We start from the raw sequence: 27,097 nt of genomic DNA on the forward strand, positions 1-27,097 counted from the left end.
TTCCAGAATTCCCTCTTCCCCCAAAAAACTGGTATAACTAAACAAAACAGTAAGAAAAAAAGGGAAATTTGTAAGATTAAACTATAATATATGCACTTATCCTGGGTTCACATATCTAGCCAACCTTGGGCAGTAAGAATTACTGATAGCTATTGCAAGGCTTTGATGCATAAAGTTTACTGAAAAATGATTGATACCGTAATTTATTTTATGTTTTTTATTAGTGTCTATTATTTATTTCCGTTTTTGACTTGATTTTGTAATTTGCTTAAAAACTGTATTAAGGCCCATGATTATTTTTATTTCTTTTTAAAAACTGATGTTTTGAATTATGTCTGAATGATGATTGTGCCCACAAAATGTTTTAAATATTGTAATATCTGTAGAAAAACAATAGTTCATGTCCTGCACTAAATCTCCAACTAAAAATATATTAACTTTATTATTCCATTAAAAGGATAATGTATCAAAAAACATACAAGTTTGAACCTGAAATGATAACTTGTTTGTAATCATGGAACCTGATTAAGAACCGGTTATCTTTTCAGGTTCTAAGCGCATAGGTTTTTTTAGAATGTCCTGGTATTAAACTTGTGTTTTTTGATATATAATCCTTTTAATGGAATAAGGTTAATATAATTTTATTTAGAGAGTTAGTGCTATACAGAAATTATTGTTTTTCTACATATATAATCTTCATCATCGCTAACCAGGATCCGATATCTGTGAATATCTTGAGAGTCTGTAAATGTATATGAGGTGAGCTGACTCAGCTGAACAATTCCCATCATTTTACTTTTTGCAGATAATGTAAAAAAAAAGGCTGATTTGTGGTAGTCCGAAGATTAAAATATGGCTGGTTAACATCACCACACCTCAAATCATTTGGGGCAGAAAGATTTGGTGCTTTTTTTACTCCCACAGTTCTTAGGTTGATTATCTGTGCTCTAGTTTGATAATATTGTGTATCCTGGATTCATATGCTGTGCTCTCAATAAAATAGAGGGAAGGCAACCAACCGGGGCTCATTTTGGTGTGACATGCTGGAAAATAAGTCAGATCCATGGAGACCGTACCTTGCATTTTACAGGACTTAAAAGAACAGCTGCTTTTAACATCTTGGTGCCAGATATCACAACAAACTTTCAGAGGTCCTGTGGCGTTCTTACCTTGGTGGGTCGCAGCTGTTTTGGTGGCACAAAGAAGACCAACACAATATAGTTTTCAATTTATGACTGACTCATCCATGGTCAATAGACATAACAATATGACATTTAGCCCCCTTTAGATATTGTAAAAGTATGAAAAAAATAAATCTTACAGAATTTTTTTTGTCTAGATTTGAATAAAAAAGGAATTGCAGGACAGTGGTCCACCATCCACCTCAATAGTCCATGGCTTCTTGTGAAATTTCTCCTACCTGCGGCATTCCTGGCAACTCTTCTGATTAGTAGGTCAAGTTCAACATCAACTAATCAGAAGGGGGCATCGGGGATGCCACAGGTGGGAGGAGGAGGTGGTCCAGTTCAATATCAACTAATTAGAAGGGGCGTCGGGGATGCCACAGATAGGAGGTGGTGGTGGTTCAGTTCAACATCAACTAATTAGAAGGGGTGTCGGGGATGCCAAAGGTAGGATGAAATTTGCAGGGTTCTAGACTAGTGCCCTGGACCTCTGAAGGTAGGAGAAGAAGGTGTTCCAGTTCAATATCAACTAATTAGAAGGGGTGTTGGGGATGCCAAAGGTAGGAGGAAATTTGCAGGGTTCTAGACTAGTGCGGTGGACCTCTAAATCATTTTGCTAAGCACTACTTTTCTCCAGCCATGTGACTTTTTTTGTAATCACTTTTTATTGCTCGAGAAATAAAAATGAAGAAGATGCGAAGTCTTCCCATGCAAAAGTTACAATATAGAAAATAGTACAGGATATAAAATACATATGATTGCTTTTAGGATGGGATGGTTTGCTCCTAATCACTGCGCTGTATTCTGTTTTAGAAAATCAAACTTTTTTGTGAATGAAGATTAAGGATCAGAGTAAAATATAATCTATGTCAATCATTATCTTTATCTTCATGAAGCTCTAGGAGTACTTAAGGATTGTGCTGTTTATCCAATGAACGTATTCCTCAGTCAGGCGGGTGAAGATGGATGCATCGTTTTGTTGTCCACACACATTTTCCCCAAAAGAAATGACTCCTCTAAAAATACCTTTGCAAATTAAAGGACCACCTGAGTCTCCCTGTACAAAAAAGGAGTAGAAATAATTACATTTTGTGTAGCAAATTCACTGGAATATTTTATGTCTTAACGTGTAAAATATCTTGATAATAGGATGTCTGGGACACAAGGACAGTTGAAGGAGTAGGTGGAAAAGACATTCAGTGGCTCACGGCACGTTTGTGGTCACATTCTCAGGATCTCTAGGGCTAAAAGCTCTACAGTAACCAGTGTTATGCCTTGTGGTCATGGTCATAACTCAGATTCAGACTGCATGGCTATGTGCCCATATACTGCCTTAAAGTGCTTTTAGCATAGAGGTACACAAATTTATTTCCCATGTTATGGAAGTATTTTTTCATAGAAGCATTGCCCGAAGAATTTGTGGAGTAAACTGGAGTTCAGTGATATAGATCCTATTGGCGCTCCTTTTGCTGCATGCAGGGTCTATTTACATGACATTGCTGTGTGCATGAGCGCTAATCGTAAGATACAAGACGAGGACTCAGAGCTAATCACAGAAGATTAATAAATGGCTGGTTAACATCACTGCACCCTAAAAAACAACACATGCATAATTAGCCATGCTGGGTATTCATATATTTGGAGAATTGAGCGTTATAGCTGGTGACCGCTGTCTGATCTGTATGGTCAGATTTTGCACCAAGGTCACATGTGTGGGGGGACGTGAGTCTAATCTGAGCATGCAGAAATGATAACAACAATACTATGAAGAAATACAGAACAAAGAGTAATATAGACAGAGCTGACACTTACTGTACAGGTGTCTTGTCCCTTTGGTCCCACAATGGTGCATATTAAATTGTTGGTTATATCAGTTTTTTTTCCCCAATGTCTCTGACATGTCTTTCTGTCCAGAACACTGATATTCACTTCCCTCAGAAACTCAGCATTATCTCTTTTTTCAGTCCATCCCCATCCTGCTGTTTCACATACTGTTCCTGCTTCTGTGTCCTCAAATGTTTTCGGCAAATGGAGCAGCTGAATAGTTTTTCCAAGTTTTGCTGAATCATGTAACTGGAAAAGAAATTACATAACATAACACATTCTATGGAACATATCAAGTATATTTTTTGGAGGATTGCATGACTCCAAGTGAAAACCGTATTTTTCAACTCTCCAGGATTCTGTGTACCGCCAAGTAAACTGGGCAACTTCATGGACTCCCAGGAGTTGGTGAATCTCCCGAGCACCATAAAAGCCTTCAGGAACCTTCCTGAAAGTTTCCAGTGCGTGCCATTAAGAGGCTTCATCATTTGAAAGAGCCTCAATGTTAAAACACGCAATCAGAGGGTGGAAAATACGATGAAAATAGAAGGGGTATGTCTCATATAAGGGTGTGGGTATGAAAAAAGGTGTGTGTTGTGCTTTGGTAACACACCCACATCACTTTTTGACATTGTTGAATAGTCTGGTGAAAACACCATCTTCTCAAGCCAATTGTGACCTGTGATGAGGAAGGTATTTGCGGTCTCTTGTAAGTTCCTGAATAATCAAACATCAAGTCTTGGCTGGTACACTGGTACATAGCAACAATCCAAGAATGCAGTAGACAACAAATCTATTTGCTTATGTCTGTGTTTTTCACTAAATTTTCTTCAGTTTGATTCTTGTAAAAGGTTATAGTCAAACAATCTATCTCTATCCCTCTTTTTAGTAGGCTGTAGTATGTACACTACCTGTGACACGTTGCATGCTACCACACAGTGCAATGACTTCAGCCTCTCTCTTCGGCGCCTTTTCCTGTGCCACCGACTCATCGCATCTTCAGCCTCCTGCTCTCAACATAACCCTAGCTTCTAAAGATTTGGAGACAACTCCCTGTATGATATCTTAGCAAAGTGTAAGAAAACAATTTTGGGACTTTATCTAGTGTAGTTTCTCTTAAAGGTATTATCAGGCTTAAAAAAAAAAATTCAGAATGAAATGATGGGTACAAAATTAATAAAAAGATGAATACTTATTCCTTATAACCCAGTGGTTCCAGCACAGTCCACTGTGTTGGTGTCTGGCCGGCAAAGAAGCAAAAAGTTCCTGTTTTTGGTCACCTGACAGCTGTGATTGTAGATGTAAAAGTTCAAGACACTGAAATGGTATGTCAGCACATGTGTCTACTTTATCTCTATTCAGTAGCTGTAGAGTTATGTATCAATAATAACACTTCCAGATCTCATCTCAGGGCAGTCAGTGTGTTGGGGAGGGTGAGAGCAAACTTCCCTGTGAAATGAGATCTGCAAGTGTTTGTAATAATACATAACTCTACAGCTATTGCATAGAGATACAGCAGAGCTTAGCTATGTATTATTACAAACACAGATCTTTGAAATTTAATATCTATGCAATGGAGTGGAGAAATTAAAATATGAAAACTGAATTTTACTCAGCTCTATAGCCATTAATATGCTCAAACGTGTAAAAGGTCCTTTTGATTTGATCATATATGGTGAAATGCAATATATGTTGCTCACATGCCTATTACATTACATACAAGGCTGAATAATTCTTACTTTCATAAGTCGAATGTCATTTTTCAAATTTTTTCTGTTATATTTTGGATGTGGCACAGATTTTTTAACGCTAAACTTTTGAACTCCAGCTTCATTTCCTTCCAATGAATGAGCCCCAAGACGAACAGTTGTTTGACTCCACCACCTAGAAATAGATAAGATTACTCATTATTATAGTATAAAATATAGTGTTATTGGTATAGTGTCTCCTCCAGTCTCTTCCTCTCAGGAATATGGAGCAGTTCCTGCTGTTGCAATTTTTTCCTCTTTTCAATGTCCATCAGGATAGGTCATCAATGTCTGATTGGTGGGGGTGCGACAACCCTGCAGCCCAGCTGTTCCCGGTGTCCGTGGCTACTGGAACTGTTCAGTTATGGAGCTGCACAACACTGATCTATGTAGTGGCTGCGGCCCGGTACTGCATGTCCTCCCCTTATCCAAATCAATAGGGGAGGAATATGCTGTACCTGGCCATGGTCTCTATTCAGCCGATGGAAATGTACTGTGTAGCTCCGCAAATAAGCAGTTCCAATCGCCGCTCCCACCGGGAACAGCAAACAGCATGCCAGGTGTCACACCACCACCATCCAGGCATTGATGACCTATCCTAAGGGTAGGCCATTAATGTTAAAGACCCAGTCAACCCCTTTAACATGGGAAACTGTGGTCTTGTAGGGTATGTGCACACGTTGTGGATTCTGCCGCAGATTTTTCCGCACAAAAACCGCAGCTCTTGGCAGGAAACGCAGATGCCTTTTGATGCGTTTTTTTGCCGTGGATTTGATGCGTTTTTGCCGTTGATTTGATGAGGTTTTTCAGTCTGGTTTTGCCTGCGGATTTGTATGCGCTTTTGTAAGCTACAGTGCTGTGCAAATTAATTGGTACAAAGCATTTTTTAAGTAAAATCGTAAGTTGGTTACCAGTCAGTGATTCAAACCAGTTTTGACTGCTTTGAACAGGCACTCACACCAGTTAAACCACACACATAAGAAAAAAGTAGTTTAATGAAATAAAACACAACACGGTTTTCATATTTTTATTGTACTCCCAGATCCAAGCGACGCCCTCGGTCTCCTATTATAAAAAGTAAAATAATAAACCAACTGTATACTCCCTGTCTGACGCAGTCCAATTAATAACGAGTGTCCCACGACGATCTCCCCTATAGAAGAGTGACATCAGGTGATGTCACTGCTCTATAGGGCCTCCCAGTGATGAAGTGACAGGAGACAATGGCTCCTGCAGTCCATCACTGAGGATACCTGAGTTCAGAGTCTCATTTTACAGCAATGCTGCGTGAGAATTAGGGTTAGGGTTACGGGACCTCTTTCAGTGGAGGGATACACAGCGGAGTATTACCTCCACCTGTCATTTCATTGCTGGAGCCCCTGGAGAGCGGTCACATCAGCTGATGTGGCAGCTCTCCACGGGAGATCGTCGTGGGACACTTGCTATTAATTGGACTATGGTGGAAAGGTGAGTATAGGTTATTATTTTATTTTTATTACAGGTGATCGAGGGCTTCGGGGAATTAGGTGATTGGTGAGTATGTACTCTGTTATGTGTTGTACAGTTGTGGCCAAAAGTATTGACACCCCAGCAATTCTGTCAGATAATACTGAAAATGATTGCAAACACAAATTCTTTGGTATTATTATCTTCATTTAATTTGTCTTAAATGAAAAAACACAAAAAGAATTGTCCTAAAGCCAAATTGGATATAATTCCACACCAAACATAAAAAAGAGGGTGGACAAAAGTATTGGCACTGTTCGAAAAATCATGTGATGCTTCTCTAATTTGTGTAATTAACAGCACCTGTAACTTACCTGTGGCACCTAACAGGTGTTGGCAATAACTAAATCACACTTGCAGCCAGTTGACATGGATTAAAGTTGACTCAACCTCTGTCCTGTGTCCTTGTGTCTACCACATTGAGCATGGAAAAAAGAAAGAAGACCAAAGAACTGTCTGAGGACTTGAGAAATCAAATTGTGAGGAAGCATGAGCAATCTCAAGGCTACAAGTCCATCTCCAAAGACCTGAATGTTTCTGTGTCTACCGTGCGCAGTGTCATCAAGAAGTTTAAAGCCCATGGCACTGTGGCTAACCTCCCTAGATGTGGCTGGAAAAGAAAAATTGACAAGAGATTTCAACGCAAGATTGTGCGGATGTTGGATAAAGAACCTCGACTAACATCCAAACAAGTTCAAGCTGCCCTGCAGTCCGAGGGTACAACAGTGTCAACCCGTACTATCTGTCGGCGTCTGAATGAAAAGGGACTGTATGGTAGGAGACCCAGGAAGACCCCACTTCTTACCCTGAGACATAAGAAAAGCCAGGCTGGAGTTTGCCAAAACTTACCTGAAAAAGCCTAAAACGTTTTGGAAGAATATTCTCTGGTCAGATGAGACAAAAGTAGAGCTTTCTGGGCAAAGGCATCAACATAGAGTTTACAGGAGAAAAAAAGAGGCTTTCAAAGAAAAGAACACGGTCCCTACAGTCAAACATGGCGGAGGTTCCCTGATGTTTTGGGGTTGCTTTGCTGCCTCTGGCACTGGACTGCTTGACCGTGTGCATGGCATTATGAAGTCTGAAGACTACCATCAAATTTTGCAGCATAATGTAGGACCCAGTGTGAGAAAGCTGGGTCTCCCTCAGAGGTCATGGGTCTTCCAGCAGGACAATGACCCAAAACACACTTCAAAAAGCACTAGAAAATGGTTTGAGAGAAAGCACTGGAGACTTCTAAGGTGGCCAGCAATGAGTCCAGACCTGAATCCCATAGAACACCTGTGGAGAGATCTAAAAATGGCAGTTTGGAGAAGGCACCCTTCAAATATCAGGGACCTGGAGCAGTTTGCCAAAGAAGAATGGTCTAAAATTCCAGCAGAGCATTGTAAGAAACTCATTGATGGTTACCGGTCGCAGTTATTTTGGCTAAAGGTTGTGCAACCAAGTATTAGGCTGAGGGTGCCAATACTTTTGTCTGGCCCATTTTTGGAGTTTTGTGTGAAATGATCAATGTTTTGCTTTTTGCTTCATTCTCGTTTGTGTTTTTTCATTTAAGACAAATTAAATGAAGATAATCATACCAAAGAATTTGTGTTTGCAATCATTTTCTGGAAAAAAACTGAGTATTATCTGACAGAATTGCAGGGGTGTCAATACTTTTGGCCACAACTGTATGTTATATGTATGTTCTGTATGTTATATGTTTTGTTTTTTTTTACATTCAACACATTAGCCGGATGATGGGACTACTACTGTCCCATCATTGGCTAATGTGTCACTCACTGTCAGGGTTGCAGGCATGTAGTCCCACCGGACGATGCCTACATACACATACACACACACACACAGCCCCGCAGACCCCTCCTCCCCCCGCACAGCCCCGGGAGACCACCGCACAGCCCGGGTGGACCCCCCCGCATAGCCCGGGCGGACCCCCCCGCACAGCACGATGCCCCCGAACAGCCCCGGGAGACCCCTGCACAGCCCCGGGAGACCCCCTGCACAACCAGATGACCCCTGCACAGCCCTGCGCACAGCTCGATGACCACCGCGCAGCCCCGGGAGACCCCCGCACAGTCCGGGCAGACCCCCCTGCACAGCCCGATGACCCCCGCACAGTCCCGCAGAAACCCCCACCACACACACATAGGCCCATACACGCACACAGTCACCGCCCACACACCATACACGCACACAGTCACCGCCCACACTCCACCCACACTCTTCCTCCTCCCGATCTGCAGCGTTTCATTCGCAGCAAAACCGCAGATCTTTTTAGACCTGAGGTTTTGCTGCAGATCAATGCAAGTCAATGGGTGCAGAAACGCTGCAGATTCGCACAAAGAAGTGACATGCTGCGGAAATGAACCCGCAACGTTTCCGCGCGGATTTTTCTGCAGCATGTGCACAGCGTTTTTCAAATTACATTGACTTCAATGGTACTGTACAATGCAGGAGAATCTGCTGCGGACCTGGAGGGCTAAATCCGTGGTGGATCCGCAGTAGAATCCGCAACGTGTGCACACACCCTGAAGGTGCCAGCCTCACGTAAATTACAGCCGGAGGATCGGTGCACTTACTCGGCCACGTTATCTGTGCACCAAGCACCATAAATAACTTATAGAATAAATTTAATTGGAAAAGGAAATTACAAGTGTAAAATTACAGTTTATATAGAGGCTATAACTCTGACAAAGCAATACGCTTAGTTTAATCTGTAAATTTGGGGTTACAGACCCCCTTTAATGTTACATTACAAATGATGGCTAGAAGTTCTGTAGTAGAACAGTTCACAAAATGATTATAAACATTCCTAATCAGCAGAGGGACTCCACACATGTGTATAATCAAAGAGGCAGACAACTAAGCCCTCAAATCACTGGTGGAGTCACTCCCTTGCAAGAAGAAAGAAAAAAAAAAAAAAAAGGAAAAGACCAATACAACAATGGACAAGACATAGAATAAATAAAAACATGTGCAATACACACGTATAAATGCATAAATACATAGCAACTATCAAATGACAAGCAAAAAAAAAAAAAAAAAACCACCCCCCCAAAAAAAAAATAAATAAAAAACACCAAAAATCTCAGCACTCAATAGAAATACATAGTCTAGTATACTCTAGTAGTCACCTACAACCCAAATCTGGAGGTGCTAAGGGGAGCTGCACGGAAATTACAACCTTTACTACAAAAAGATGCCCGATTAAAATCAATTTTTCCAGACCCCCCACTGCTGTGTTTTAGGCAGCCCCCAAATTTAAGAAGCATCATTGTCAGAAGCTCCCTGTCCTCTCCAACAGCTGCAGGAACCTTTCCTTGCAACCAGAAAAAATGTAAAACCTGTCCATTTATAATGACCACGGACAAGATAAAGATCCCCAACTCACATCAGGACTACAAGATCCCAGGTACTTTCACCTGCATTACATCTAATGTGGTGTACTTAATTATTTGTACTAAATGTCCAACTGGGGGTCTGTATGTGGGGGAGACAGGGCAAAAGCTTAGAACAAGGATGAATGCTCATCGTCACACAATAAGAGAAAAAAGAATGGATCTACCTGTGGCAAAACATTTCTGTATCCCTGATCACAGCAGCATGGATATGAAATTACTGGTATTGAAAGGTAACTTCACATCTCAGATAGAGAGACGAGTTTGGGAGTACAAATTTATGACGAACTTTGACACTCTCAGTGCTGGAATGAATGTGTCGCATGGATTTATGTCTTTTTACATCAATTAAGGAATTTCCTTTTAAAACCTTGCAGGGCAACACAGAACTAGACCCCAATCAGAGGACCATAAAACATCCAGACTCCTTATCTATGAACTGGTCCAATGTTTATATTTATGTTTCTCCCTCTCCCATATTGATAGTTCTGCTTCACGTCACTTGTCTTATCTATTGCATTTTTTCTAGGCTGTATTGTGCATAAATATGTGACTCTTCAGATTTTGTATTAGTCTAGCCTGATGAAGAGACCTGAGTAGTCTCGAAAGCTTGCAATGTATTACCATCTTTTCAGTTAGCCATTAAAAGGTATCAACTACTGAGGACTCTCAATCCTGAATATTTTTTAGAAATACATAAGATCATTTCTATAATTTAGACCTTGCGGATATCGTGCATCAAGCGCAAGTATCCAGAAGGCTTCCCGACAGTGTAGTAAATGTTCCCAGTCACCCCCTCTGGGGGGTTTCAATACCCGTTCTATTCCCTTAACTTTAAGACTGCATAAATTACCCTTGTGTATTTCAAGGAAATGTTTGGACAAGCCAGACACATTCCTACGACTGGACATAGACTCTGGATTAGAAGCGGTGATGTGCTCACTTAGTCTCCTCTTCAGGCTGCGTGTAGTACAGCCAATGTAATATAAACTGCACAATGTGCACTCTGCCATATACACTAAGTGTGTGGTGTTACAATTCATGTAGGTTTTAATTTTGTAGGTTTGTTGTGTACTAAAATTAACAAATTTATCTGTAATATCCATATAGCGGCACAAACTGTTTTCCCCTTTATGGTTTTATCATGAAATTATGTGAATAAAACTTATCGTGGATTTTATCAAGTCTCCAGTGCCGGATCTTCCTTCTCTCTTCATGTTTGCAACACATGGTGGTCAGCCATTTGATCCCTAGGCACGACCGGCTTACAGGACTATTTTGGTGAGCACAAATTTCCCTTTCCCCTTCCTAATTTTCTAAATATACTGACTAACTGTGCTCCCATCAAGCCGCACATTTGTTAACATGCAAGCCGGGACTAAAAATATTACAGCAACTTGCTTGTTAAGAAGAAAAAAAGCTGATGAATTATTTGGCATTTCCTCTGATAATGAGGATAAGATTAGTATGGACATGCATTCACTTTTCTCTGAGTTGGAGAGAAAGATGACTTCTCACCTTAAAACCTGGTGGGACTCAGTGACTCTTGAGAAATACGTTAGTCATAAGATGATACCGCGAGGTTTGAGATTAAAAAAGGTACCGACTGTGATTTATAATGATACCTTTCTACAGAAGTGGAATGATATTTTGAGTGAATGCTCTTTGAAACTAATGTCTCTTATTGTGGAGGAAGAATCTGTCAAATTGACCAACATTGAAGCTTCCATCAAAGATTTGGAGTCTAAGTTGGATGTATTTTCTGATCATATGACATTTTCTAAGAGCTATGAACGATTACATGCTAATATTGATAATTTGGAAAGCGGCATTACCAAGTCCAAGAAAAATAAGTTCCTGCGTGATCGCTGGGACTATGACTCTAATATGGTTTATGCTTGGAAACAATTCACTCCGTATAAGCCTAGATCTATTCTCAAGAGGAATCAATCATTCCGTAGTAACAACATCAGTTTTTCCTCATGTGAACAGTCTTTTAATTCACCTACTACTTCTGAGGGTTCAATGGACTCTAATCGGGTGTTACCTTTAACATCACATGCAAAAAACGATCAAAGAAAACAAGGCGAGGTGGACGCCGACGTAAGAAGAAAGCATCAATATGGTCTGCGGAATGTGAATCATTGGAGGAAATAAACGGTAACATTGCTGCGTCTGATGAGTTTACAGTTATTAACATTTCAGCTACCATACTGAGTGAAGCTCAGCTGAGCGTTTTGAAGAGAGGACTTTCCTTTGTTCCTACATGTAGAGGGGATTTGTTTCAAACATTATGTGATGTCAATCGATTCGTGCGATTATTAACAGTTAAGAGACATTTCTTTACTCCTGATTCTGGTATTGGTAATCAATTTTCTGATATATCATCCTTGAGTTCAAACAATGTTGATTTGTTGCCACTTGTTGCTCCTGTTAGAGATCAAATTTTGTTTGACATGTTGTCTAGTTTGGAGAACACAAATCAACATACAGCAGTACAATGTGACACAAATGTACAGATATCTAACCCCACTTTTTATCCCCTGATATCTAGAGTGCCCATTATGGATACTTTCCAGAGGGCAATAGAACGTGATGTTAAATCTCTGTTGGATTCAGATGTGCAGTCTTGTATGAATTTATCTGCAATTGAGCAGCATGCGCTTCATTTACTAAGTAAGAACCAACATATAGTAGTCCGCCAATCAGACAAGGGGGGGTCAGTGGTGATTCTAGACTCACTACTATATCGCAATGAAATTTTATCCATGTTATCTGATATTAATACATATCATCCTCTCAACAATGATCCTACAAGCTGTATTCAGCAGGGTTTATCTGTGATTTTGCAGGAGGGTCTTGCTTTGGGAGTATTGGACAAGCGCATGGCTGATTTTTTATATGTGGATAAACCAGTGTGTCCTGTATTTCACGCCTTACCCAAAATTCATAAAGGCGTGTTTCCTCCACCTTTCAGGCCCATAGTGGCCGGTATTGGAGGGGTTAATGAAAAACTCTCCGAGTGGATAGACAGAAAATTACAACCTTTGGTTTTGAAAACACCAGGTCACATTAGAGACACCAAACAGCTTCTGCAGGCACTTCAGGAGGTTGCATGGGGCCTCACCACACATGGATAACATGTGATGTTGTTGCTCTATATTCATGTATACCTCATGATTTGGCATTATCTGCTGTTTCCACCATTTTGACTGAAGAAAGTAATTTCAGTTCTGATCTTAAAAAATTTATCATTATGGCGTTACAACATCTTTTGAACACCAATTTTTTCAAATTTGACACTAAGTACTATCTTCAGGTGTGTGGCTGCCCGATGGGGTTAAAATTCTCTCCTACTCTGGCCAACTTATATATGTCCTTTTGGGAGAACAAATATATATATACTATGGATAATCCCTATTTAGACAATGTATTGTGGTGGGGGAGATACATTGATGACGTGATCCTATTGTGGTTTGATCGTTGTGATGTATCTCCCTCTCCTGGGATGCTTAAGTTTCTTGAGTATATTGGGACTAATTCTTTGAATATTAAATTCACCCACGAAATACATGGCATTTGTGCCACATATCTGGATGTTAAAATTATGGGAGATGTCAAAACGGGGAATATATATACTTCCCTATATAGAAAAGATACCAGTGGTAATGCCATATTGCATGCGGATAGTTGTCACCCGCCACATGTGATACGAAATTTACCGTTGGGTGAATTAATCCGTGCCAAAAGATCATGCTCTAATGACGCTCTTTATGAATCCGAGCGTCGTAAAATTTGCACCAGGCTATCAAAAAGGGGTTATAAGAACTGGATGTTAAATAGGGCTATTAAGAAAGTGGATAACAAAACTAGGAGTAGTTTATTGCAGAATGACATGGTACACACTAATCAAAATAAAAATATTCCCACTTTTTCTACCGCTTTCAGTTCAGATTACAAGGGTGTTATTAAAATCATAAATAAACATCTTCCCTTACTGCATCAAGATCCAGTCTTATCGCAGATATTGGCTGGTGGACATAGGTGTGTTCCAAAGAGAGCTAAAAATTTGAGTCATTTTTTGTCCCCCTCATTGTATTTGTCTGATTGCACTAAACCTACGTGGTTAAATTACTTGGGCAATTATAAGTGTGGTGAAAAATTGTGTGGTTTGTGCCGCTATATGGATATTACAGATAAATTTGTTAATTTTAGTACACAACAAACCTACAAAATTAAAACCTACATGAATTGTAACACCACACACTTAGTGTATATGGCAGAGTGCACATTGTGCAGTTTATATTACATTGGCTGTACTACACGCAGCCTGAAGAGGAGACTAAGTGAGCACATCACCGCTTCTAATCCAGAGTCTATGTCCAGTCGTAGGAATGTGTCTGGCTTGTCCAAACATTTCCTTGAAATACACAAGGGTAATTTATGCAGTCTTAAAGTTAAGGGAATAGAACGGGTATTGAAACCCCCCAGAGGGGGTGACTGGGAACATTTACTACACTGTCGGGAAGCCTTCTGGATACTTGCGCTTGATGCACGATATCCGCAAGGTCTAAATTATAGAAATGATCTTATGTATTTCTATTGAGTGCTGAGATTTTTGGTGTTTTTTTTTTTTTTTTTTTTGGGTTTTTTTTTTTTTTTGTTGCTTGTCATTTGATAGTTGCTATGTATTTATGCATTTATACGTGTGTATTGCACATGTTTTTATTTATTCTATGTCTTGTCCATTGTTGTATAGGTCTTTTCCTTTTTTTTTTTCTTTCTTCTTGCAAGGGAGTGACTCCACCAGTGATTTGAGGGCTTAGTTGTCTGCCTCTTTGATTATACACATGTGTGGAGTCCCTCTGCTGATTAGGAATGTTTATAATCATTTTGTGAACTGTTCTGTTTCATGTCTCTGAGGAAGAACCTGGTGTAAGGTTCGAAACGCGTCAGGCGTGGGGGGTCTGTTTTCCCCTTTATGGTTTTATCATGAAATTATGTGAATAAAACTTATCGTGGATTTTATCAAGTCTCCAGTGCCGGATCTTCCTTCTCTCTTCGTGTTTGCAACACATGGTGGTCAGCCATTTGATCCCTAGGCACGACTGGCTTACAGGACTATTTTGGTGAGCACAAATTTCCCTTTCCCCTTCCTAATTTTCTAGAAGTTCTGTAGGGTTCTCCATATTCTCAGTTTCCAAAAAGACTAAGGTACTGGGTTTGCTGCAGAAAATATTCTCAGCAATTCTGCAAGAATATGCTGGGAAATCTGCAGTGGCAAATTCACATCAATCTTGATGCTGATTTTCCAGAAGTAAATTACAAGCAAACCCCCAAGAAATCCTCACCTCTTCTGAATCTTCTTCACTTGCAGTGTTTTAGTGCCGGTCTTAGTGCACCCCGACCACCTGTGGTCACATTTCATCCAATGTGACCACTGCAGCCTCTGATTGGCTGTTGTTGAGATCAAATGGGAAGAAAGGAAGCATTTTATATTTTTTTCGCTTTACTGTTTTTTTTCTCTTTATTCTGGACTGATGAATCAAAACATGGGTAATCTGCAGTAAAATCTGCAAAAATTGGGCTTTGTGGCAGAGAAATCAAGCTTTATAAATTTTCCTTGGGGGCGTGTTGATTCCCATTGCCCAATCACCAAAGCACTTCTAGGGTAATTTGCATGTGGTTTTAAAGCTTGATTTCTCAGAACTGGCAAATCAGATTACGAAAGACAAGTGTCATTTTTAGTCTTGTACTAGGACCTACACAGCCATATAATTAGTTTTATTTGCAAAACAGTCTGGACAGTTTCTCTTAAATGGTTACTTCTTGCCATTTCTTGAGATCAGGCGCCCCTCATTTTTGTGATTGTTGAGGGTCTAAAGAGCTCGACCTCCATTGTTCACACCACCTTTATTGCATACAAAATAGAAAGGATATAACCGTGAAATACAATAGTCATCTGGAGAAGTTCTGTGAGGGTAATTGTACTTTGAACATGGCATGACTCTATGCAGTGTATATAATGGGAGACTTTGCATATACCCGTACTTACTTGTGGCAATGCCCTGCAGTCAATACCCAGTTTGGTCTTATTAAACTTCCTCCACAAATCATTTCTTCTGTCTCTGTCTCAAAATATATCAGAGCCATGTAAGGTCGAGAGTGAGGAATAGCTTCATTTCCATTGATGATTTTCACTTTTTTACCTAAGAATTATGGAAAAATAATATTAAGTCACAAAAATAGAAATATTCATTACAGCTATAGAAAAGGTAAGTTTATTTTGTGCCACATATCTTTAACCCATTTGGAACCCCAAAATTTTGTTTGCTAGGAAGTTATAAGGGTTAAAAGTTGACCAGTGATTTTTAATTTTTCCAACAAAATTTACAAAACCTTTTTTTAGGGACCACATCACATTTGAAGTCACTTTGAGGGGTCTATATGTGAGAAAAATACCCAAAAATGACACCATTCTAAAAACTGCACCTCAAGATGCTCAAAACCACATTCGAGACGTTTATGAACCCTTCAGTGCTTCACGGGAATTTTTGGAATGTGGAAAAAAAATGAACATTTAACTTTTGTCACAAAAAAATTATTTCATATCCAATTTTTTTTATTTTTGACAAGGGTAACAGATGAAAATGGACCTGAAAATTTGTCGAGTAATTTCTCCTGTGCATGCCGATACCCCATATGTGATACCCCATATGTGGGGGCAAACCACTGTTTGGGTGCACAGCAGGACTCAGAAGGGAAGGAACGCCATTTGACTTTTTGAACGCAAAATTTTCTGGAACAATTGGCGGACGCCATATCACGTTTGGAGAGGGTCTGATGTGCCTAAACAGTGGAAACCCCCCAAAAGTGACACCATTTGGAAGCTAGACCCCTCAGGGAACTGATCTAGATGTGTGGTGAGCACATTGAACCTCCAGGCGCTTCACAGAAGTTTATAACGTTGAGCAGTGAAAATAAAAAAAAAAAAATCACATTTTCCCCACAAATGTCTTTTTACCCGCAAATGTTGCATTTTCATAAGGGTAACAGGAGAAATTGCACTATAAAATTTGTAGTACAATTTCTCCTAAGTAGGCCGATACCCCATATGAGGGAGAAAACTACTGTTTGGGCGCACAGCAGGGCTCGGAAGTCATTTGGCATTTTTGAATGTAAAATTTCCTGGAATCATTAGCAGATGTCATGTCTGGTTTGAAGAGCCTAAACAGTGAAAACCTCCCAAAAGTGACTCCATTTTGGAAACTAGACCCCTCAAGGAATGTATTTAGATGTGTGGTCAACACTTTGAACCCCCAGGTGCTTCACAGAAGTTTATAATGTTGAACAGTGAAAATAAAAAAAATAATTTTCCCCACAAAAAGTTATTTTGGCCCCAAATTTTGCATTTTCATAAGGGTAACAGGAGAAATTGCATCATACAATTTGTTGTGCAATTTCTTCTGAGAACACCGATACCCCATATGTAGGGGAATACTACTTTTGAGGCACAGTGCAAAGCTCAGAAGGGAAGAGGCGCCATATTGGAATTCAGATTTTGCTGGAATGGTTTGAGGGTGCCATGTCACATTGGCAGAGCCCCTGAGGTGCCAGAACAACAGAAACATGTGAACTCATTTTACAAACTACACTCCCCAATGAATTCATCTAGGGGTGCAGTGATCATATTGATACCACATGTGCCTCACAGAATTTTATACCAATGAGCTATGAAGAAAGAATAAATTACATTTTTACCACTAAAATGTTGTATTAGCCTTAAGTTTTTAATTTTTCAAAGGGCGAAATATTTTTTTACAACAAACAGGTCCATTTTTTCCTCAGTGCATCAATGCCCTACTTGTAATTGGGAAATATTTTTCAGGCACAAATAAAAAAAGAACATATACATGTTTGGTATCTGCGAACTCGTAATGACCTGGAGAATCATATTCTCAGGTCAATTTTAGTATTTAATGAACATGGTAAAAAAACAAACAAAAAACAATTACAGAATTGCACTTTTTTTTGCAATTTCACCACAGTTGGATTTTTTTTCCCGTTTTATATTATATTATATAGTAAAAGCAATGGTGTTGTTCAAAAGTGCAACTCATCCAGCAAAACACAAGCCGTCACATGGCCATATTGAAAAATAAAAAGTTAAGGCTTTGGGAAGTAGAAGATTTGCAAAAAATTAAAACGAAAAATATCCTGTGGGTGAAAGGGTTAAAACACAGGTTATACTGAATTTTTTTTCACAAAACTACCATATATACTTGAGTATAAGCCAAGTTTTTCAGCACATTTTTTGAGCAGTGAAAATAAACAAAAACATTTTCCCCACAAAAAGTTATTTTGTCCCCAAATTCCCGGGTCACAGGAGGCAGGAGCAGGCGGCTGCGGCAGTATCTGTGTTTGTTGCTAAAAAGAAATAAATATTCACTGCACTGGCAATGAATATTCCTTTCTCTGTAATTGCACGCACAGTGTCAGCCACAGCAGCTGGCTCCTGCAGCTGCCGGGTGGTCACTTGTGCCGCTACTTAACCCCTTCCTGACATCAGACGTACTATCCCGTCCATGGGACCCGGGCCCCTATGCCCATGGACGGGATAGTACGTCTACCGCAATCAGCGGCGCCCACGTGGTGAGCGCCGCTGATCGCGGCCGGGTGTCAGCTGATTATCACAGCTGACACCCGGCACAATGTGTCAGGGGCGGTCACAGACTGCCCCCGACACGTTAACCCCTTGCACACCGCGATCAAACATGATCGCGGTGTACCGGGGGTTAAAGGGAAGCATCGGCAGGGAGGGGGCTCCCTCCGTGCTTCCCTGAGCCCCCCACGGCAGCGCAATGTGCAGAGCTGCTGCCGGGGGCTCCTTTCCCACAGGCCCCCGAATCCAAGATGGCGACGGGGGCCTTCAGGGGCCTGCAGGAAGCTGGCTTCCTCAGTGCCTGCAAAGCGCAGGCATGAGGAAGCCTTGTGCACTGCCTGTGACAGATCGCTGATCTGTCACAGTGATCTGTGATGTGAAAGATCAGCGATCTGTCACAGAACAGTGATGTCCCACCTGGGACTATTTAATAAAGTAAAAAAAAAATAAAAAAAAAGTGTAAAAATAATTTTAAAAAAATCGCCAAATAAATTACAAAAAAAAAAAAATATTCCCCCAAATAAATCCATTTTTTGAAAATAAAAAAACCCCAAAACAATAAAAGTACACATATTAGGTATCGCCGCGTCCGTAACGACCCGCCCTATAAAACTGTCCCATTAGTTAACCCCTTTAGCGAACCCCTTAAAAAATAAAAATAAAAAACGAAGCAAAAAATAATGATTTATTATCATACCGCCAAACAAAAAGTGTAATAACGCGCGATCAAAAAGACGCATATAAATATCCATGGTACCGCTGAAAACGTCATCTTGTCCTGCAAAAAACGAGCCGCCACACAGCATCATCAGCGAAAAAATAATAAAGTTAAAGCGATTTATAGAATAAAGCGATGCAAAAATAATTATTTTTTATATAAAATAGTTTTCATTGCATAAAACCGAGAAAACATAAAAAAACGACCTAAATGAGGTATCGCTGTAACCGTACTGACCCGAAGAATAAAACCGCTTTATCAATTTTACCGCACGCGGAACGGCACCCACCCAAAAGAAATTCATGAAACGCTGGTTTTTGTTCATTCTTTGTCCCATAAAATCGGAATAAAAAGCGATCAAAAAATGTCACGTGCCTGAAAATGGTACCAAAAAAAATGTCAACTCGTCCCGCAAAAAATAAGACCTCACGTGACTCAGTGGGTCAAAATACGGAAAAATTATAGCTCTCAATATGTGGTGATGCAAAAACTATTTTTACAATAAAAAGCGTCTTTTAGCGTGCGACAGCCGCCAAACATAAAAACCGCCATAAATAGTAAATCAAACCCCCCATTATCACCCCCTTAGTTAGGGAAAAATAATAAAATAAAAAAAATGTATTTATTTCCATTTTTCCATTACGGTTAGGGTTAGGGTAGGGTTAGGGTTAGGGCTAGGGCTAGGGTTAGGGCTAGGGTTAGGGCTAGGGTTAGGGCTAGGGCTGAGATTAGGGTTAGGGGTGTGTTGGGGTTCGGGTTGGAGTTAGAATTGGGGGTTTCCACTGTTTGGGCACATCAGGGGCTCTCCAAATGCAACATGGCGTCTGATTTCAATTCCGGCCAATTCTGAGTTGAAAAAGTCAAATGGTGTTCCTTCCCTTCCAAGCTCTGACATGCGCCCAAACAGTGTTTTACCCCCACATGTAGGGTATCAGCCTAATCAGGACAAATTGCAAAACAATTTTTGGGGTCCAATTTCTCCTGTTACCCTTAGGAAAATAAAAAATTGGGGGCAAAAATATCATTTTTGTGGAAAAAAATGATTTTTTTATTTTCACGTCCGAGCGTTATAAACTTCTGTGAAGCACTTGGGGGTTCAAAGTGCTCACCACACATCTAGATAAGTTCTGTGGGGGGTCTAGTGTCCAAAATGGGGTCACTTGTGGGGAGTTTGAATAGTTTAGGTACATCAGGGGCTCTCCAAACGCACATGACACCTGCAGACCATTCCATCAAAGTCTGTATTCCAAAACGTCACTGCTTCCATTCCGAGCCCCGTCGTGTGTCCATACAGTAGTTTTCTCCCACATATGGGGTGTCAGCGTACTCATGACAAATTGGACAACAACTTTTGGGGTCCAATTTCTCCTGTTACCCTTGGGAAAATGAAAAAATTGGGGACTAATTGATTATGTTTGTGGAGAAAATACGATTTTTCTATTTTCATGCCCGGGCATTATAAACTTCTGTGAAGCCCTTGGGGGTTCAAAGTGCTCACCACACATCTAGATAAGTTCCTTAGGGGGTCTCGTTTCCAAAATGGGGTCATTTATGGGGGGTTTCCACTGTTTAGGTACATTAGGGGCTCTCCAAAGGCAACATGACACCCGCAGAACATTCCTTCAAAGTCTGCATTCCAAAACGTCACTACTTCCCTTCCGAACCCTGACGTGTGTCCATACAGTAGTTTTCTCCCACATATGGGGCGTCAGCGTACTCAGGACAAATTGGACAACAACTTTTGGGGTTCAATTTCTCCTGTTACCCTTGGGAAAATAAAAAAATTGGGGACTAATTGATCATGTTTGTGGAAAAAATACGATTTTTTTATTTTCATGCCCGGGCATTATAAACTTCTGTGAAGCCCTTGGGGGTTGAAAGTGCTCACGTCACATCTAGATAAGTTCCTTAGGGGGTCTAGTCTTCAAAATGGGGTCATTTGTGGGGGGTTTCCACTGTTTAGGTACATTAGGGGCTCTCCAAAGGCAACATGACACCCGCAGACCATTCCATCAAAGTCTGCATTCCAAAACGTCACTACTTCCCTTCCGAGCCCTGATGTGTGTCCATACAGTAGTTTTCTCCCACATATGGGGCGTCAGCGTACTCAGGACAAATTGGACAACAACTTTTGCGGTTAAATATCTCCTGTTACCCTTGGGAAAATAAAAAATTGGGGACTAATTGATCATGTTTGTGGAGAAAATACGATTTTTTTATTTTCATGCCCGGGCATTATAAACTTCTGTGAGGCACTTGGGGGTTCAAAGTGCTCATCTCACATCTAGATAAGTTCCTTAGGGGGTCTAGTTTTCAAAATGGGGTCATTTGTGGGGGGTTTCCACTGTTTAGGTACATTAGTGGCTCTCCAAAGGCAACATGACACCCGCAGACCATTCCATCAAAGTCTGCATTCCAAAACGTCACTACTTCCCTTCCGAGCCCCGACGTGTGCCCATACAGTAGTTTTCTCCCACATATGGGTATCAGCATACTCAGGACAAATTGGACAACAACTTTTGCGGTCCAATTTCTCCTGGTACCCTTGGGAAAATAAAAAAATGGTCACTAAAAGATCATGTTTGTGGAAAAAATACGAATTTTTTATTTTCACGCCTGGGCATTATAAACTTCTGTGAAGCACTGGGGGGTTCAAAGTGCTCACCACACATCTAGATAAGTTCCTTGGGGGGTCTAGTTTACAAAATGGTGTCATTTGTGGGGGGTTTCCACTGTTTAGGTACATCAGGGGTTTTCCAATCGCGACATGGTGTCCGATCTCAATTCCAGCCAAAAACGTCAAATGGCGCTGCTTCCCTTCCGAGCTCTGCCATGCACCCAAATAGTGGTTTACCCCCACATGTGGGGTATCAGCGTACTCAGGACAAATTGCACAATAACTTTTAGGGACCTGTTACCCTTGAAAAAATAAAAATTGAGGGTGAAAAGATCATTTTTGTGGAAAAAATATGATTTTTTAATTGTACGGCTTTATGTTATAAACTTCTGTGAAGCCCTTGGGGGTTCAAAGTTCTCACCACACATCTAGATAAGTTCCTTAGGGGGTCTAGTTTCCAAAATGGTGTCATTTGTGGGGGGTTTCCACTGTTTTGGTACATCAGGGGTTTTCCAATCGCGACATGATGTCCGATCTCAATTCCAGCCAAAAACGTCAAATGGCGCTGCTTCCCTTCCGAGCTCTGCCATGCGCCCAAATAGTGGGTTTACCCCAACATGTGTGGTATCAGCGTACTCAGGACAAATTGCACAATAACTTTTAGGGTCCTGTTACCCTTGGGAAAATAAAAATTGGGGTGAAAAGATCATTTTTGTGGAAAAAATATGATTTTTTAATTGTACCGCTGTACGTTATAAACTTCTGTAAAGCCCTTGTGGGTTCAAAGTTCTCACCACATATCTAGATAAGTTCCTTGGGGGGTCTAGTTTCCAAAATGGGGTCACTTGTAGGGGGTTTCCACTGTTTAGGTACATCAGGGACTCTCCAAACGTGACATGGCGTCCGATCTGAATTCCAGACAATTTTGCATTGAAAAAGTCAAACGGCGCTCCTTCCATTCTGAGCTCTGCCATGCGCCGAAACAGTCGTTCCCCCCCACATATCAGGTATCAGCGTACTCAGGACAAATTGCACAATAACTTTTGCAGTCCAATTTCTCCTGTTACCCTTGGTAAAATAAAAAAAATTGAACCTGAAGTATTTTTTTTGTGAAAAAAAGTTAGATGTTCATTTTTTTTTAAATATTCAAAAAATTTCCTGTGACGCACCTAAAGGGTTAATAAACTTCTTGAATGTGGTTTTGAGCAGCTTAAGGGGTGCAGTTTTTAGAATGGTGTCACTTTTGGGTATTTTCTATCATATAGACCCCTCAAAGTGGCTTCAAATGTGATGTGGTCCGTAAAAATAAAATGGTGTTGTAAAAATGAGAAATCGCTGGTCAACTTTTAACCCTTATAACTTCCTAACAAAAAAAAATTTTGGTTCCAAAATTGTGCTGATGTAAAGTAAACATGTGGGAAATGTTAGTTATCAAGTTTTTTGGGTGCCACATCTCTGTGATTTAAGGGCATAAAAATTCAAAGTTGGAAAATTGTGAAATTTTCAAAATTTTTGCCAAATTTCCATTTTTCTCACAAATAAACGCAAGTTATTTGAATGAATTTTTACCACTATCATGAAGTACAATATGTCACGAGAAAACAATGTCAGAATCACCGGGATCCATGGAAGCGTTTCAGAGTTATGACCTCATAAAGGGACAGTGGTCAGAATTGTAAAAATTGGCCCGGTCATGAACGTGCAAACCACCCTTGGGGATGAAGGGGTTAAGAGAGGTGAATATTTATTTCTCTTAAGTAGCAGCACATGTGACTGCCCGGCGGCTGACACTGTGCGCTCTACTTAATACTCACTGCCCTCCACACACATAGTTCTGGTGTGGGAAGCGGTGAGTATTCCGGCAGCTGTGCTCTGCTTGTAAGCAGCGCATGGTGTCCCTGCCATTCGCTGCTTACAAGCATAAATCGGCTGCTGGAACCAGAACAGGACACTGTGAGGGAGCGAAGAAAGGTAAGTATAATGGTTTATTTTTTTATATTTTTTGATGGGAGATAAGAATGGGGTCATGCACACACAGATAGGGTAGAGCCATGTATACTGGGATAGGGATGGGGCCAAGCATACAAGGATAGGGATGGGGCCATGTATTCAAGGATAGGTATGGGGCCATGCATACAAGGATAGGAATGGAACCAATCATACAATGATAGGGATAGGGCCATGCATTCAAGGATAGGGATGGGGCCATGTATACAAGGATAGGTATGAAGCCATGCATACAAGGATAGGGATGGAAACGAGCATACAATGATATCGATGGAGCCATGCATACAAGGATAGGGATGAGGAGCCATGCATAAAAGGATAGAGATGGAGCCACAAGGATAGGGATGGAACCATGCATACAAGATTAGGGATGGGGCCATGCATAGAAGGATAGGGATGGAAACAAGCATACAATGATAGGGATGGAGCCATGCATACAAGGATAGGGATGAGGAGCCATGCATACAAGGATAGGGATGGAGCCATGCATACAAGGATAGGTATGGGGCCATGCATACAAGGATAGATTTGGGACCATGCATACAATGATAGGGATGGAGCCATGCATACAAGGATAGGGATGGGGCATGCATACAAGAATAGGGATGAGGAGCCTTGTATACAAGGATAGGGATGAGGAGCCATGCATACAAGGATAGGGATGCGGAGCCCGTGCATGCCAGTATGGGGATGAGGAGGCCGTGCATACCCGGATGGGGATGAGGGGACAATGCATACCAGGCTTATACTCGAGTCAATAAGGTTTCCCACTTTTTTTTAGATAAAATTAGGTATCTTGGCTTATACTCGGGTCGGCATATACTTGAGTATGTATGGTATATATTAATCTGCTCAGCTCCTCCTGCTCTATAACACGGTGCCTGCAGACTGGACTGGATTGCATTTTCATGGTGACAGGTTTCCTTTAAGAGACCGAAGTCTTTCTTTCTCCTGGACTAAAGAATTTTGTTTGTACCCTTGTACTGCATTTAAAAATCCAAAGTGGATTTTTAACACCTGCTACTAGAGAGCAATTCAGATGGATTTGCAGGACCCGGTCCAGTGTCCATGTTACTATTCTGTGGCTGCCGGATTGGAGCCCACCTCTTCCTCACCAGCATATGTGGACCTTCTTTTCATTAGCTGGTTTGGCATGACGTCATATATGTGTCACACCCATATTATTAAATGGAACAAGGCCAGCTAATCAAAAGAACCAGTGATGCTGTCAGGTCGGAGGAGATTTGAAGGACGCCCGTCTGGTGGCCACGGAATAATGATGGACCCATGGTCCTGCAAGTCATTTTGAACTGTGTCTACCCTTTGCTTGTAGCACGCAGTCCCCGGGCACATACTCCATCAAGTCACCTCAATAACAGTGAAGAAGTATTGAAATTGAAGAACTAGAGGAATTGAGTAAAGTTATTGCCCCCTACCTTCAGAGACCAGCAGACTTGCTGAAGAGAGAAGTAGGATGAGGAAATGCTTCATGGTTGATGAACTCAATATTTTGTTCCGTTGGTCTTTATATAACACATGTGATAGCTACAGTTTAACCTTATCTTCTTAATGTATCATTTCCTATCCTTACGTATGATCCATCGCTACCATCATGATTATCATCAGTGTTACTCAACGGGAAACATTGCATATATCTGATGGTTGATGTCTGTGCCATTTCACAATTAGGAGGATGTTGCATTATGATCAGTGAAAATTCTCATGGATTGAAATATTAAAAGTATACTTCAATCATAAATAGTGATGAGTGAGCATACTCGGTAATGCTCGGTACTCGCCCGAGCATCGCTGTACTCGGCGAGCACCGAGCATTTCCGGGATTATTCGGCGGGAGCTCAGGTCCCCGCCATTAATGTTTGGCGCTCTTTAGAGCACCAGTCAACATGCAGGGATTGTCTGCCATGCACTGTAATGCCGCAGACATCTTGGTTGTGGCACTACAGTGATTGGCTGGCTGCACAGCATCATCAGGTGTATAGGAGACCTGGCGCTGGCGTGCTCATCACAGTCACGTCCATCACAGACAGTGTAGGGAGAGCTGCTATCGAGATAGGTTCAGATTTGGGGGTTTATAAGTTAGTGTCAGTATACCATAATAGAATACACAAATCCAGCTAAATCAACAGTCCTTCTAAGGACTAATTACAGAGTATATAGATTGCAGTGCTAGGTAGGCAGGGAGTGTATGTGTTTATATACATATCAGTGCAAGGCATGCAGGCACTGTATGTGGGTATATAGATATCAGTAGCAGGCAGGCATTGTATGTGGCATACTTCATTGCATACATCAAGAGAGTCCATTCCATTACTGTCTGCTGCTGCCTATTACAAATATTGACCGTATATACAGTACGTAGACCCAGGTCTCAATGGATAGAAATTATTTTTTCTATCCTGATTATTTTATTCCAAAGCTGCAAAGCAATCCGGAGCCCCCTTTTTTTCTCCATTTGCTTGTTGACACTGCAGAATACAGCCAGATCCTTTTCATAGTACAGCGTGCAAATCCAGATATGTTAAACAGGTTTGCCCATCCCAGCCATCACATCTGAGTGCGCTGAAATTTCTGACATTTTTGTGGTACTGTTAAATTTTTTTGGCGTGATATATAATTTCTTGACATCATTTTGCTGGCCAAAAAATACTTAGCTGCCAAAAGAATATTCAGCTATTGTGCAGATATTTTACACTGGGTTTTGTCCGCCACACGGATCGCATATGATTGTCCTCAAAATTGTGCCATTTCAGACCTCCATAGAACTTTTTTTATTGAGTTTAGCCTACTTGTTGACACAATTTAGCTGGGCAAAAAAAAATAAAAAATACAGGCCAGATATTTGAAAGTGGGCTATCTCCGTCAGACGTCTCATCTATCTGTGGGCTACAAATTGTTGCATCTCAGGCCTCCATTCCACTGTATTTACTGTCTGTTACACTAGTTCTATAAACTATTTTGGGGTAGAAAATAAAAAAATACAGGCCACATATTGAACAGTGTGGTATCTCTGTCAGACGCCTGATCTATCTGTGGGCTTCAAATGTAAGGGGATGAGATATAATGTCTTTCTTGCTTCCCTTCCTCTGATTCCTTTTCGGTTGTTGATGTTTACATATATGACTATGATAAATGTCTGCGGTACTGCTACTAGAAATATGTACTATCGCTCATCTTTAATGGTATTGCCACATGTATGTGTTACCATTTTGTAGAAAGCTGTGATATATTGTCTTGTGTTACTGTATTATTGTATTATATTATTGCATAATATAATGTGTCTGTTGTACATGTACAGTTAGGGTAAGTTAGTGCATCCTTTTGGGTTCATTAGAGGAGGGCACTTTAGTATATAGTTCCTATAGTTACAGGTAACTGTATTTCTGTTGAGGGCCACTAGATGGGGGCATAATAG

General features: G+C 40.8%; 1 protein-coding gene across 1 annotated transcript; it reads right to left on the reverse strand.

The window, feature by feature from the left end:
• Positions 1–662: 662 nt before the first annotated feature.
• On the reverse strand, positions 663–25,199 carry LOC141072651 (granzyme A-like). Its single transcript, XM_073559949.1, has 5 exons — positions 25,101–25,199; positions 15,716–15,869; positions 4,748–4,892; positions 2,997–3,257; positions 663–2,241 (listed from the first exon to the last, which is right to left on the reverse strand). Exons 1-5 carry the CDS (start codon positions 25,153–25,155, stop codon positions 2,083–2,085), a joined length of 774 nt encoding a protein of 257 aa, XP_073416050.1. The 5' UTR covers positions 25,156–25,199; the 3' UTR covers positions 663–2,082.
• Positions 25,200–27,097: the final 1,898 nt, after the last annotated feature.

Source organism: Dendrobates tinctorius, unplaced genomic scaffold (genome assembly GCF_039654945.1).
Source record: "Dendrobates tinctorius isolate UK_male_01 unplaced genomic scaffold, ASM3965494v1 ptg000285l, whole genome shotgun sequence".
NCBI classification, from domain to species: Eukaryota; Metazoa; Chordata; class Amphibia; order Anura; family Dendrobatidae; genus Dendrobates; species Dendrobates tinctorius.

Coding starts and splice junctions, on each gene's coding strand:
- LOC141072651 (XM_073559949.1), bottom strand. CDS start 25,155: ATGAAGCATTTCCTCATCCTACTTCTCTCTTCAGCAAGTCTGCTGGTC. Junction 4,893..15,715: donor ACTGCAGGGCATTGCCACAA/GTAAGTACGGGT, acceptor ATCTATTTCTAG/GTGGTGGAGTCAAACAACTG. Junction 2,242..2,996: donor AGGGACAAGACACCTGTACA/GTAAGTGTCAGC, acceptor TTTTTTGTACAG/GGAGACTCAGGTGGTCCTTT.